The sequence below is a fragment of the Podarcis melisellensis genome, assembly GCF_964234715.1.
Source record: "Podarcis melisellensis genome assembly, chromosome: 2".
NCBI lineage: Eukaryota > Metazoa > Chordata > Lepidosauria > Squamata > Lacertidae > Podarcis > Podarcis melisellensis.
Window position 1 is genome coordinate 75,496,450 of NC_138529.1, and position 15,225 is coordinate 75,511,674.

The 15,225-nt window shown below is 39.0% G+C and overlaps 1 protein-coding gene and 1 long non-coding RNA gene across 16 annotated transcripts in view; one reads left to right on the forward strand and one right to left on the reverse strand.

The window, feature by feature from the left end:
- LOC309364312 overlaps positions 1-15,225 on the reverse strand; it is a 768,778-nt gene that overhangs the window by 474,059 nt on the left and 279,494 nt on the right. The gene's annotated exons all lie outside the window — the stretch shown is intronic.
- ATP2B2 (ATPase plasma membrane Ca2+ transporting 2) overlaps positions 1-15,225 on the forward strand; it is a 371,704-nt gene that overhangs the window by 349,566 nt on the left and 6,913 nt on the right. For 9 of the 15 annotated variants that reach the window (XM_081901175.1, XM_081901186.1, XM_081901183.1 and 6 more), the window contains one exon: positions 1,650-1,832. In XM_081901175.1, coding sequence (XP_081757301.1) covers positions 1,650-1,832 — 183 coding nt within the window. Of the gene's footprint in view, positions 1-1,649; positions 1,833-4,401; positions 4,451-10,121; positions 10,294-14,690; positions 14,747-15,225 lie in introns of all 15 variants that reach the window. The other 6 variants (XM_081901188.1, XM_081901179.1, XM_081901180.1 and 3 more) reach the window with 4 other exon arrangements.

Here is a 15,225-nt window from a genome sequence, read left to right on the forward strand (position 1 = left end):
AGTTGTTTGGAGCTGCTATCAGATCCTGACAATTAATGCACTGAATGAAACTTGCAACTGTGCTGGAAAGCTAACGTTTCCTAATATCTTTCGTATATTATCTGCTGTTAACTAATATATGCAAATTGTATCCTAAAATGTCCTCACCAGAAAAGGATGACAGGGACATGAGTTCCAAGAAAAGTTGAGAAGTTCACCCTGTAATTAGAACATGTACAGTAAAGACAAAACACTTGAAAGCAAATGAGCCAGAATTCAAATGCAGAAGTCCATTATTTTCAATGGAATTCATATTTCTAAAAGTCACACTTACAAGGTGACTTGTAAGGTACTTAGACTTTTAAATTCCCCTCCCCCTTGAGATTATGGTTGCAGTTTTCCTCTTACTCTTTGAAACCAGTATTGAGAACAGTGGCATAGCGTGGGGGGTGCAGGGGGGGCCGGCCGCACCGGGCGCAACATCTGGGGGTTAGGGTTAGGGGGCGCAAATCCACGGGTTAAGGGGTGCAAATTACTTGCCTTGCCCCGGGTGCTGACAACCCACGCTACGCCACTGATTGAGAATCACAGTCATGCTGGAAAGTTTGAAAATGTAGGAGCCCTGCTGGATCAGGCCAAAGGCTCCCTTTTCCCCACAGTGGTCAACCAGATCCCTGAGGGCAGGACATGGGGGCTTGGCCACACAGGGTCAAGGATGGCATATTTCCCATGCCCCAAGGCCTTCTTTCAGATGTGCCCTGTGGGTCAGCACAGTGATTGCACAATTTCCTGGAGCCCTAAATTCAGTCTCTTGCGAGTTCATACCCAGTCTAAAAGAACTTCAGCACATGCGCCCACAAAACAGCCTGTACAGGCTGAATGTTCGCTGGCATGTTATACATTACATCTCGGAGAACCACTTCTGTGGATAATAATATTTGATTTCTCCCTCTTCCAATGTTTTACCATCCAAGAAAAAGTGATGAGATAAGGATGTAATGCCAGCTACATCTTCATGGACAGATCATCTGTAAAAGTTTCTCTATCTACACACCCCTCCAGGTCTCTGCATGGAGATTTTTAGACTCTCCTGTGCCTAGCCAAAAAGCTGGCAGGGAGATGAGTGCCTAATGCCATGAGCAGTTTCCATTGGCTCATATTAGTTGGTTTGGAATGAGGGTTCTATAGATCTGTTTCCAGTCTATGCCAGTTTTGCAAGTTTTCATTCAGGTTTGTTCCATCCTGTTTCCATATTAAACTGCAATTTTTAATTAAAAAAAAAATCCGGACAAATTTCACACAAAATACCCATGTCATGTTTCCCTCTGAGCTCTTTGATTCAGACCAGGAAGAGGAGACACCTGAGGATGAGCACATAGAAGTAAAGAGGGGGGAGGCTATGCTGGAGAGCCCTCAAGACAAAGCCGCTATCTGCCCCCCTCCAGTTCACCCAGGACCTGCTCCTTCCCTGCCTGTTGAGATTGCTTCATAAGATGTAGAGTAGTACAGATGTAGAGTAAAGATCTTTGGGCTGATGTGAATTCCTTGGCAAATGACAATATATATTTTGTTTGTCCTCGATTAAACTTGTAGTTTGTCTAATACAGACACGATTTTCACATACTCTCTACAAATGGTCTCAATGGCATAATTCTAAAACTTACTTTCAGGTCATTGCAACTATCCCAACGAGTAGGCTAAAATTTTTAAAGGAGGCAGGAGGTCTTACATTAAAAGAAGAGGCGCCCGAAGAGGAGATGAATGAAGATGTAGAAGAAATTGACCACGCAGAAAGAGAACTTCGGCGTGGGCAAATCCTCTGGTTCCGAGGGCTCAATAGAATCCAGACCCAGGTATGTTGTGCTACAAGGTTGGGATATATTCTCCCCAAAGCTGCTTTACATTTAGACAAAATAATTATATACCCTTAGTCCATATTGCAAAGCTCTATGTAGCTCTGATATGAGCAGGAACTGTTGTTGTATTTCTGTGACAGGGAATGCTTTGCATATTCAAACCACTAAATATTTGGAGGACTTCACAGTGCTGAGATGTGGACCTCCACAGGTGAATCAAAGCTTCTGTGTATTATTGAGTAGGACAACATCAAGTGGGCTGCAACCCTGTTGCTTGGAGGCAGGAAAACATCACTCCCTTTTCCTGCCTTGCCTGGAGCAGACCTATAACTTGCTTGTGCTTTTCTGGCCTGGTTTAATTGTTTAGAAATGTGAGTCTTGAGTGTTGGATGAGTGTGTGAATGGTATACCTCTATCCCTGTGTTTGTTCTAGTGTTTCTGTGGGTGTATTCAAAGCTTTTGTAGTTTATTTTTCCTCTGTGTTTTTGGCTGTTAGTCCTCTTCTGTCTGTTGTGGCGTGACCATTGCTCCCCTGTAAACATCCCCCCAATCAATTATTCACCTATTCCAAGTCAATTTCTCCATTTATTAATTGATAATTTGGATTCCGCCTTCCCACAATGGATGGTAAATTATTCAAAAACAATTGATTAGTTATAAAATTAATTCTGATTGACCCACAAATTAATTTCAAAGCCTTAGCGCAGACAAGAAATGTTTAACTGATTAACTTACTGAACCAGAGTTAGTGCATTCTTCTTGCTGCCTCTGGAAATAAAATGCCTAAAGTTTTATAGAAGAGCTCTGTTCTCAAGTGAATTAAATATTCCATTGTAGTGATTATGTTGGCCAGTCTTCAGGCAATAGGGGGATTACAGCTCATTTGGTGTTGTCCTAGTGGCCCCTATACTCTTCAGGTGTGGGCAGCAGTCCCCCTTCACCAGTGTTGCTGGGCTTGGAAAGAGACTAGAAAGTATAAAGCACAGAAAGAACGTTTCCTTAACCTACAAGTCATATACAAGTAAACTAGCAAAATCTGAAAGAAATATATGCAAGCTTGCAATATAAACAGCATACTTAGCTCTGTAACTTTGCATTACAGCTGGAAGCTACTATGGTACATCAAACATTTCTGTGTTGCACTATTTCTGTTACTCTGTTCATTCGTTAAAAAAAGGATAATCTTGTATTGTTTCCCAGGAGTTTTGCATGAGTCTTTTTGAAGCTAATGAATCCTTTGTTTTGAATATATATTTGAATATATATACATATATATATATGTATATATATAGGGGACGCGGGTGGCGCTATGGTCTAAACCACAGAGCCTAGGGCTTGCCGATTAGAAGGTTGGCGGTTCGAATCCCCATGATGGGGTGAGCTCCCGTTGCTCGGTCCCTGCTCCTGCCAAACTAGCAGTTCGAAAGCACGTCAAAGTGCAAGTAGATAAATAGGTACCGCTCCGGCGGGAAGGTAAATGGCATTTCCTTGCACTGCTCTGGTTCACCAGAGGTGGCTTAGTCATGCTGGCCACATGCTGGCCGGAAGCTGTATGCTGGCTTCCTCGGCCAATAAAGCAAGATGAGCACTGCAACCCCAGGGTCAGCCATGGTGGGACCTAATGGTCTGGGGTCCCTTTACCTTACACACACACACACACGTCTGTGATAAACTTGAAATAGGGTTAACCTTTTTCTTTATCTTGTCAGCAAAACCTTGAGAGCTAGAAGCTAAAAAAAGTTTTTCCATATGTTGTATTACTGCATTTATTTTAATTAGAGAAGTTGGGAATGGCACCAGGATTCTTCCTTTTTCTGCTTGTAAAAAAAATAATTTAATTGTTTTACTATAATATGAGGAAAAAGCTATGCATGATAAATATATCCAAGTCAGTAGAAGAAAAAGATGGAAGCAGATTTATTAAAATTTGTTTACTAAAAATGTTTAAATCATGTGGGTTTCTTTTTTCTGCTCTCTGAATAGGGGTGTTTGTCACTGCAGTAAAGTGTGAAGGTAGTACTAAAAATAGTCAGTTTCTGGAAGGACTATTTTAGTCAAAGCTTTGAAAAGATGTGCTCCCTATAATGCAATGGAGTAGAAGAAAATGAAAATACTGCTTTGTAAGGTCAAGGCACTTTGGGGGTAAAATTAATCCATCTTGGAAGGTTTATTTTTACAATCAGATTTTTAAAGCAATGTGGTTCTATTCAAGCAAATGCTAGTTAATTTTCTAAAGCAGAAGATGATGTATTTTTAGGGGGGCTGTGAATGTTTTTAGTGCAAGACAAAAATTTCTATTATCCCTTTTGATTTTTGTAAAGAAATAAAAAAGAATGGAAAAGGAAGCGGTGGGATTGGGTGAATGGGAGTAGACCATAGAGCTGGATAAATTTACATTTTTCACTGTGTAAATAATTAAATGAAGATCTGCTCACTTGGGTTAGAGTAGTGATTTGGGATTACTCTCTGAGAGAGAAAAATATTTAATTATATGCCCAAGTGGGGGGCTATTATCAGCCCTAAGTAATCCTCTAAATGTGAATTATTTTCTTCCTGATGGCTGTAGGAGGAGTATTGTCTGTTGACATTTCTGTCAGGATGTCTTTCTGGTTGTGGTGAGTGTAAACAACAAAGAGCAAATACTGCTCTTAGTTCCTCTTGTAGATTGAGAAATATCCTTTAGTTCTATATACTTTTATCTTCATGATCCATGGAAAATTCTTGTTGTTTACTGTTTAAACCAAAATAAACAATAATGATGTTTTCTTGCTAACCAACACTGTTCACTTTCCTTTCTGCTTAGAAGTAGATGTGTTGTGAAAGGCTTTGCTGGTACGTTCCCTGCCAGTTGGAGTCTGTGACTGCCCTGCTCCATGCCTCCATCATGTGCTCATGTGACATCAACAAGCCATTAACTCAGAAAGAGTTTTGCAAGCGGCTCCAATATATCCACTGGAGAGTTCCCATGATGTTTGGGAAGTTCAGATTAGTAAAAGAATTACTGCTGGGCAGTTACTGTCAGGCTGGTGCATCTGGACGCCCCAGTTCAGATAAGCAGAACACCCAAATGAATTAGTACACCTCTACTGCATTTTACAGGAAATAATCAAACAAAGGATTTCTGTGAAGATTAGGTTGATAAGCTTCCTCGTGAATGGCAGAATGATAGAAATCCTCCGGTGCATTATACACTTCTGGAAATATGGGGAGGGTGATTGGAGCACCTTTTCCAGCTCTTTCATTTTTTCACAGTTGTGTATCAACTGGCCACATATTCCCCAACCGTCCCCCCTCTGTGGGGGAAGATGGAACTTGAAGAGGTAAACCCCCAACCCTCTGGTTTACATCAAGGTGGAGTCTCTGTTCTCTCCCTCTTACAGGAGAGACAATAAAGGAGTCCTGCACGTCAATATTCAGACCCTTTCCCCCCTCCTGTCTTGCATTACAGGAATTGAAATGACAACACCACCACCTTATCTCAACACATTCCCAGGAAATTCTCTCTCTCTCTCTCTCTCTCTCTCTCTCTCTCTCTCTCTCTCTCATGCACGCACGCACGCACACACACACACACACTTTGAATAGGAGGAGACAAAAACAGGAGATGTGGGTTAAAGCTAAAGTCTGTGACAGATCTTGCGCTTGGATTTTATTTATTCATCTGTTTAAACTTTGTAAACAGCAGCCTCTGTTATATTCCAATTTGAATAACAATATTGTTAGCTAAGAGATTAGATCATGACTGAGTTCAGATGTAGTGAGAAACCATGTTTTCCTGCAATGTGAAATAACACTTTACTTGAGTGCCTCTGGTTGTGTGCTCTTCATATCAGGCTTAGAAAACTGATTTGTTTAAATGATGGCTAGTGAGAACAAGACAAGGTTTGATTCTGGATTGTCCTTACAAAGCACAGCTGCTCAAATTTGGATAGAACTGCTTTTAGTTTAAAAGTAAAAGTGGAGGCTCTCAGTCTTTGCCTCTGGCACACAAAAGAAGTAAAGGAGGAACACACAAAACCCAAGGCTCATATAGTGAGGAACCATAGTTCCATGTTGCATCAGAATCAGCCTTTTCTACCAGCTTTTTCTGTATCTACATATGGAACAAATTAGTAATTTTAAGGCACAAACTAGGAGGCAGGAGGGGAAAAACTTCAGATTACTCATTTTTTTTGCCTATTAGGTAAGATTGATTTATCAAGTTGCCATATTAGAGTAATAAACTGCAACTTTCATCACCAAAGTAGTCTTGAATGGCATTTTAAGAATTTAGTGCAATAGCTGAAGGGGAGGGGAAAATTAAGTTTTCTCTTTTGAAGAGGTACAAGGGCTTTTAGCAAAATTCTACTCATCCAGGTTACTACTATAATATAAATGAATATAATATCCAGTTTCCTTTAAAATGTTTCCTAGTTTGACTTCAGTTCTTTCTTCTTCAACACAGAACAGGTGATACCTTTTTATATTATCTCTACCGCTTTCACACAGAAGGCAAACGTTAAACTTGTTCTGCCTTCAGAATACCCATTGTTATGCTTTCTAACAAGTTGGGATGTTTAGGTACAAATACATGTGTGAAATCTTAGTGCTGTTATGGACAGTAAATACTGATCTTTCCATATTTACTTGAAATTTGTTTTGGTTTGGTTTTTAGTCTTAGTACAGATCTCTTTTATAATATGATTGAAGAGCATGTAAAATTGATTGACTAGATTTTCACAATGGCACATACATGATAGTCTCTTAACAGGGACTCTAGAAAGCTTGCTGAATTGTCCCTGTTGCAGTGTGCTTCAGATTGCATTAGAATATTTCAAGCCAGAATTTGTATTCAATTCTACTTAAAAGGATTAATTTAGTCAAGTCAGTAAGTACCCCTTAATATTAAGAATGCAATTTATTGTAGTCAAAATAGATTCTTATTGAATGCCGTTCAGCAATTTATGAGCCTTTGGCAAATTTGCCAAAGAGACACTGTGGCCTGTTAGGTAGTGAAGAATCTGGGTCCAAAGCTATAGTAAGTTTGTATATATACTGCATTTTCCAAAAATACATTTGTGCTCAAAGCAGTTCACAGAAAACAGTCTAATACCATAATGGTACAAAGAAACTCTAGCACATAATAAAAGATACACTATTACTCCACGATAACACATCAAAAAGTAAGCCTAAATCTTATCAATCAATAGGTCAATTAACAATGTTTAATACCTTCACATCCCAAGGTAACTCCACACTAATGGCATTAGTTCAGGACACCAGGCATCCGTATTAAAGACTAAGCCATTGTAGATTACTAGCTACATTTCTCAGGGTTCCTGGTGTCCAAGAGAAGACCATTTCAGGATTCAAAGTGTCAGGGAAGACGAGGCATATTACAGGGAATCCTCCAATTTTTCATTATTTACTTATTTTAAATATACATACTCCACTTTTCACCTGATCTGGGTCTCAAAGTGACTTTCAAAGACTCAAAACATGCAATTTATAAAATTTTAAGCAGTGCTGTATGCTTGCTGGTGTGACTCCATCAAGGCTTTGGATTTGTGGTTCATTCCTTGACCAGATAGAATTGTTATGCCCAGGATATAACAGTTCATGATGGTCTACCAAATGAAATACAGCATGGCTTCTCCAGAACCATGTGCCAGATCATGTGACAACCTGCCCTATTAATAAGTAAATATTGGGATGAATTCACATGGCTACATGTCCAAAGGAGCTTTGACTTATGTTTCTTGAACAGAAACTTAAATGCTGAATGGCAAAGTTCTTTTGAAATGGAAGGGAGATTTTAAAGAAGATTAGGATAAAGCAGTAGGTTTGTGGCGTGGGAATGGATATTTACTGTTGAAAGAATAGAAGTTTGTACTGGGTATGCCTTAAAGGATATATCCGTGTCCAGACACAGTACATAAATTCCATCCCCACTCTACTTGTGTTTTAAAACTTATTTATGTTGCTCCAGAATGTGGATGAGGAGGAATCCAGTTTTAGTAGATAGCTTTGATGTTCTTATGTGCATTTTAATGCACATTAAACAAATGTGGTTTTTGTTCCAGCAAGTAATGCCCACAAAGATGCATTCTGCTACATGTGGATCTCCCTAACTGCTTCTTAGTGATGATCACAAATATCCCAAGTAAGGTGCTCACATAGGTGAACATAATACCTTGAATGTTCATGAAGAGGATTGGAGCAAAGACAGCTCTGCACAGTCTTCTGAAAGCAAGGCTCTGTTTGCCCTGATCCCATGAGCCTAACATTTCCTATGAGCCCAAAGATGAAGAAACATAGCTTTGAGCAGGTGTGCAAAAGAAAGATGTTTCAGCCCCATCAAATGTGACATTCGTACTAATACTAGGTATCTTTGTGATACCTTGATCAGTATTTTGTGATCCATTTGTGTCTTACTGAGATGTATGTAAACATATTCATCCTAAGGTGTTCTGATGTAACACCTAGTCTAAAAACACCAGTATTGTGCTTTCCGTTATATTACAGATGTTTTTGCAGTAGGCAGAGTGGAATCTCCACTTCACTACCATAACCCTTAATGGCAATCACAAGTGTGTGTGTGTAATTGTATATTTGCCAAAATGTATGTGACAGAATATTTATGAGAAGAAATTTATCAGCTAGAGATGGGTGACCTACTCATGGCTTGTGTTGTAATGATTCAGAAATAAGCTAAGCCATTTCCCCTAAAATCAGGAAATGATTCTGCTTGGTTTCAGTACATTCTGGATTTGGATGGGTCTTAGAATCCCAGATCTCTGGCTGTCAAATGACCGCTTCATACGGCCAGGACAGCTCTCTCCAGACTGTGAGAAGATGTTGAGGTTAAACTGGCCTCCCAGGAGGAAAAAGCTATTGTGGGGTGGGCCTGGAGTAAGAGGATCATTTTCAGTAGTCAGCAGATCCCCTGCATAGCCTGTTTAAAGGTTGTGGGGCAAAAATTACTTGTGGTGAGGAGCCTGTTTCTTGACCCAGCGGTCTTCTGCAGGGAGTGGATTTCCTCTCCGCCCCCTGCAGCCTCTTCAATATAATTGTGTAATAGCATCCCTAAGTATTTTAATTTAAACAGAAGAGTATGTCAAGGATTATTACTTTTTTTGGCAAGGTTTGCATTATGAACTCTTGAAGCCTAACTTAGCCTGTCGAGCTTTGCTTTCATATCTAATACATCTAATATCCATATTTGTTTTCCTAGCAACATAATGTGTAGCAGTATAATACCACCTAACATTTGTATAGCACTTTCAAATGTTCAAAGTGCTTAATGTGTTATTTATCTGGTTGTAATCTTTACAACAGACCTTTCAGGTAAGTCAGTGTTATCCTCCATGGAGCAATCGAGGCTGAGAAGGAATGGCTTGAGTAAAGTACCCTGTGTGTTCAGGGCAGAGGTGATATGAAAACAAGAGACTTCCTGGTTCATACTCTGCCCTGCCATTAGGTCCTGTGTGGCAGGTGCCTCAGAAGAAAGATCCTGGGTAAAAAATGATATTTTCAACCTGGGTGGATGCAATTTGAATCTTCTACTTGGCTCCAAAATGTACAGGTGTACCCAATACAATGAATTAGTAAATTATTTGTAAATGGAAAGCTATTTCACTGTGCAACTTTCATAATCAAAATCATTGTTGGTGAATGATGAAAAAAGAATGAGGTAATTTTAATGTGGTTCAAGTACATATGAAGTCCTAGGTTTACCTTTTGACTATTATGAATCCAAAATGGTCAGAAAAGTGGTTCATATGGCATTTATTATTCAGTACTATTATTTCAGGCTACAATCCTATACACACTTATCAGGGACTAAGCTCAATTGAACTGAATGGTGCTTTTCTCTGAATAGACATGCATAGGTAGAATTTATTTTTTAAATAAGATTGGATGTGTCTGAATTTCTTTCCTGTCCTACTTTTTGAAGAAAATCTACATGCTAATACTGGTAGATAAAAGGGTAATGACTATCTGCAGATGAACTCCATAGTAACGTCAGAAATTAATTTATTATTAAAGCTCAATAGTAACACAAATGTATACATAATGGTTTTTCTTCTAACTTCCTTGAAATGAGTTGGCAAACTGTCAGTTGTGCTGCCTAATGTTGTTCTGTACAGAACCTGCCTGTCTAAAGGGGCTTATTTTATTCTGACCTTGAAAATGGAAGCACTATTTGTATGAGCAGCTGAACTTGACTAGAAAATATTGTTCCTGTGGGTTGCAAAGCTCTGTCCGTTCGTCAAGCAACTTGTCTCATTCTTTCCTCCATTACAGATCGAAGTAGTCAATACTTTCAAGAGTGGCACTTCCTTTCAGGGGGCTCTCAGGAGACAATCCTCCGTCACAAGCCAGAACCAAGATGTAACCAATATTTCTAGCCCTAGCCACGTTTCGTTATCCAATGCTCTTTCCTCTCCTACCAGCACAACTGCTGCGGCGGCTGGGCGTGAGTGTGTATTCTTAATGCATCTGATTACAGAGATGCCAACTTATCTAGCAGTCATTCAAGACTGGGCCATTCAAGATTATGTCCCTTTCCCACCTCTTATATTCCAGAATAAGTCATATAGTTGAAATATTGGCACACCACAGTGGCACTCTTCCTTACAGGTCTCGATTTTCAGAAATAGGGTGTGCCTCTATAAAGCTACCTCCTATGGAATGAATACCAATTTCTTCTTTTATGAAAATATCTCTATATGATAAATCTCCTCTGAACAGTTCACATGTTCACATTTCTTCTTAGATTGTAAACTACATCTCCTGTTGCCTCATCTTTCCAAGGCTGCTTCGCTTTATAAAATATTGGACTAGATTTTATATAGTAGGACAACATTTGAAAACACATAAAGCAGGATTCTTCTCACACATGCTCTGAGATAGTAAATTGTTCTATTAAATCTATTATCACGCCCATTTCTTTAATACTGTTATCTATGCAGTTCACTACTGAATGCCTAGTATACTTCCGGTTGTATACAGTGTTGTGCCTCCACTGACGGAAGACTCTTTGGTCCAGTGGAGGCTCTTATCAGTGGAACAGGGAAGGAGACTATTTTTGCCACCCGGCCCTGCAACACCCCCCCTCAAACAACGACACTGTTCCAAAGTTCCCCAAACTCCCTGGGAAAATTTTTATGGGTGATGGGAACTTCAGGGAGGAGGGTGAACACTTAATTCTCCTTTCTGAGGATGAAAGCTATTGTTAGATCAAAGAGGCTTCCATCTTTGGATACAATCCTATTCAAATAAATAGCAAACGTTATACCCTGTAAAAAAAAAAAAAGTATAAACAATCAACAACCAAATTAAGATGTAATTAATTTCCTATGTGTGCACCATCCCTAAATGTATTCCATCAATGAAGAGTAACATAATAGATGCTAAATGTTTAGGTTTAGTAAATATTAGGATTTAATTAGAACTTGTTTGTTATAACTGGGATGTGTTATAAGACAGTCTCAGTGTGTATTATAACCGAGTAATGTGAGGGGTTTGAGGGGTTTAATTAGTTTTTATGTGTAAAGACTTTCTATCAGACCTTGAGAATGTAATCAAGATTCATGTGTATTGAAAGATGTGTGCGTGGACCTATTTCTAAGCACCAGCAATTAGCATTTGAAGAGTTAATTAACCTAGGTAAACATCCTAAGTGTATACCAGCCTTTAATCCTAGTCAATCAACTAGTGTTGATGAAGTCAAACAAACTCCTTTGTTAGGTGAGCCTGGGAGAATTAACCATTAGTACTTCAGCGCATCAAAAGTTCTAGCCATTAGACTGTGAATGAGCAAGATGGCAAATAAATTAGTAGAAATAATAATAATAATAATAATAATAATAAATAAATAAATAAATAAATAAATAATTTCATTATTTCTATTCTGCCCATCTGACTGGGTTGCCCCAGTCACTCTGGGTGGCTCCCAACAAAATATTAAAAGCACAATAAAACATAAACCATTAAAAAGATAGTACAAGGAAGCACAAAGGAACTATGCTTGCATGTGCCCTGGAGACCAAGATAGCCTGCAGATCAAAAAGGAGGCTGGTGATTCTGCCGTAAGGCTATGGTGGCATTTTGAAGTGCTGCTGCTGTGCACCCCTCCATTGAAGGCTAAATGTTGTATATATGTGTAAAATAAACCATATATCTTAAAACACAACAGCCTCTGCTGTGTCTGAACTCCCAACGGAAACACGGTCCTGAGTCACCCCCCCAGGGGGCCCTGGAATCTTGCTACCACTCAGCAGAGATTGGGGTGGCATGTAACACTGGTGTCAGAAGTGGGTTCACACACACAATCCAATACACATGGATCTTGATCACATTTTCAAGGTCTGATACAGGCTTTACACATAAACACAAATTAAACACTTCAAACCCATTACAGCATTATTATTTTATTTAAATCTGTTATTATTATTTTATTATATATTTATGACCTACCTTTATCCTGTCAGAGACTTTCAGCAACATACATTAAAAGCAATTAAAAACCTAAAAACACAGCTACACAGGCAGAACTTACAGTTCTCGCCCCACTAAAGGAAGCCACAATGCCACATTTCAAATTAAGCCAAAAGAACAGGTAAAGAGAAAAGTATTTGCCTGGTACCTAAAATATATAGAAAGATAATAATAATTTTATCATGTGTACCCCGCCTCTCTGACTGGGTTGCCCCAGTCATTCTGGGTGACTTCCAACATATATAAAAGCATAAGAAAACATTGCGCATTAAAAGACTTTCCTATACAGGGTGTGCCTCTCTGGGAGAGTTGCCACAAGTGGGCAACCACTGATAATATTAATTTGGTAAATATGTTCCTTTAACAAAACTACTCGAGTTACAATAGGATTGCTTCCCTTGCCAGCTATTGCTTTCACATTATCTGTGGTAGTTGAACAAGTATAAAATTCGCATGCATAGTCACATGAAAGTTGTTATCCCATGGTTACTATTTTTCTGCAATTGCATTTAACTACATTTTTAAAAGGCTGTTTAAACCACTTAAACATTTATAAAGAGTTTTGAGGCAAAAATGAAATAGTTATGCATGCATGTTAGAGCCTTTGACTTTTTAAAAACCAGATTGCACTAAAAAATATTGGGCAAGACCCAAATTCACACCACCATGTGCAGCTTAAGTCCCGTTTGTGTGACTAGAAGTCTGTCATGCAAGTGGGCTGCTGTAGTTGAATATCAGCAAACCTTTCTATGCAACTAGCTGGTCATATGTTCCAGTAACTTTAAAAAGCAGGCAGGAACCCGTATATAGGATATGAAACCCAAAGAACTGCATATGCCATCCTTCCATGCTAATGCCATTGCAATTGATACTCCTGCTGTAGCTGGCATTGGAAGCTAACTCTACTTGCAGCCTCGGAGCATGTAAAAATTGCACATTTTTCTTCCACCTGTCATTTAATCTCCTTTATCCTTCTGTTCTAACTTATTAAAAGATAACATGCTGCTGCTTTAGTTTTTAAATTTTAGCTAAGAGGTATCACTATATATATTATAATGCTACATTTTCAAAATTAGATTTGGAGTCACATTCCTGTAAAATATTTTGGTTAGGTTGTTGGTTGTGCAAAGCCATACCGATGTGTGATACTATAAACTGAACATTGCAATGATGTTGCTTTTTGGGGTTGGATAGGCTTCAAATATACTGCTAATTTTGAACTCCATTAGCTAAGATGCAGGGTTTTTTATTTTTTATTTTTGTTTTAAAAACAATCTTCAGCCATGGAGAAAAAGGAGAGAGCTTTTATTTCTCTTGTTAGGTCTTCTAGCATTAAAAAGAAGACGATAACATTATGGGACACTGACCCACAGACCCTCTACAATTTGTATCTCTCATCCCAGTATCATTTTCCTTCCCCACTTTTTTATTTTAGGAGGGAGGAAAGGGGTTTAAGAATTGAGCATAGGTGCTATTGATGTACATTTACACAAACTGTGTGTTCTGGCTTCTGTCACAATGTCCCATTATGCCAGAAGCGGTTTAGACATGCTGGCCACATGACCCGGAAAGCTGTCTGCGGATAAACGCCAGCCCCCTTAGCCTGAAAGCGGAGTTGAGCGCCACACCCCATAGCTGATTTTGACTAGACTTAACTGTCCAGGGGTCCTTTACCACACCAAGCAATGCCACATTCTGTGGGTGTGAGTGTGCAACATCTTAGGATCCCCACTGCATGTAAAAAAAAAAAAAGCACTGGGTTAGTGAGTCTGTGAATGGAGCCCATCCGATAACTAAGTAATGTACAATTCATTGTTTCCCATGAAGTTGCTAGCAAACAATGCTTATGTATTCTGCATTGTTTTTTCATTCTTTTTGAAATATGTTGAGAGTAGAAGGATTATTTTTCTGTACAAATGGCACTTGTCTGAACTACTACTTCCATATAATGCTCATGCCATTGCTGTGGTGTATTGGCTTGAAAATGTTGCTATAGCTTTAAACCCAGCACCTGCACAGTGATGTCAGTTCATGAAAACACCCCATGTACATTACTGTACTCTCAAAGTCCTCTTGCTGATGTGCCATTGAGGGTGAAATGGCCCTGAATATTTTCAGTGCTCTGAACGTATTTCAAAATGAAGGGAAGTCTGACTACAGTTAAGTCAACATAAGACTTGCCTTTGCACAACCACATCCTTAACTAAAAATAGAAGCAGTTAAACCTAAGAGTTGGCATCTCTTGGCAAAACGGACTTCATGTTTACATTTATAAACTAACCGCCTTACTGTCCTTTCAATAAAATTGCAATATTTGCTTTTGTAGTGCCCAACTCTCTACTTTCTGAATATTAAATGTGTTTGTTTTCCCAGAGGGCTAGAGATCACTGGACAAAAGGGTTCAGCAGGAGAGAGTGAAATAAAAAGAGGTTGTGAGTCTTTAACCTTGAGCCTGACAATGAATGTGAACCAAACTCAAGATACTTGGCTTATATGAAGCCAGGTAAACATTCGAGTATAAGCTCATATGCTACCTACTATAGTACATCTGAAAACTGGTCCTGCATATTTAAATGGCATTGTACTTAGGAGTGATATTCTATCAGGGTGGTGTTTTGTTCTTCAGTGGAGGTAAAAATCTGCAGTATCTAAAAATTGTATTTATCTTTTCTTTGCTGGATGCAAATATCTATGTCTCACTTTCAGTGTGGGGCAAAATTGAAGCACCACTTTTTATTACAGCAGCAGAGAAGAAAGAAGTGGAAACTTAAAAGCCATGTCAAAATGTCCTGAAGTGTTGTCCTTAACCCCACCCGTAATCCCGTGTTAAGAGCAGTCCATTTTTTCCTGTTGTCTCCATTCCTGTGAGAAAAGAGAGCTGTACATCATCGTTTATCATCTCTTGACA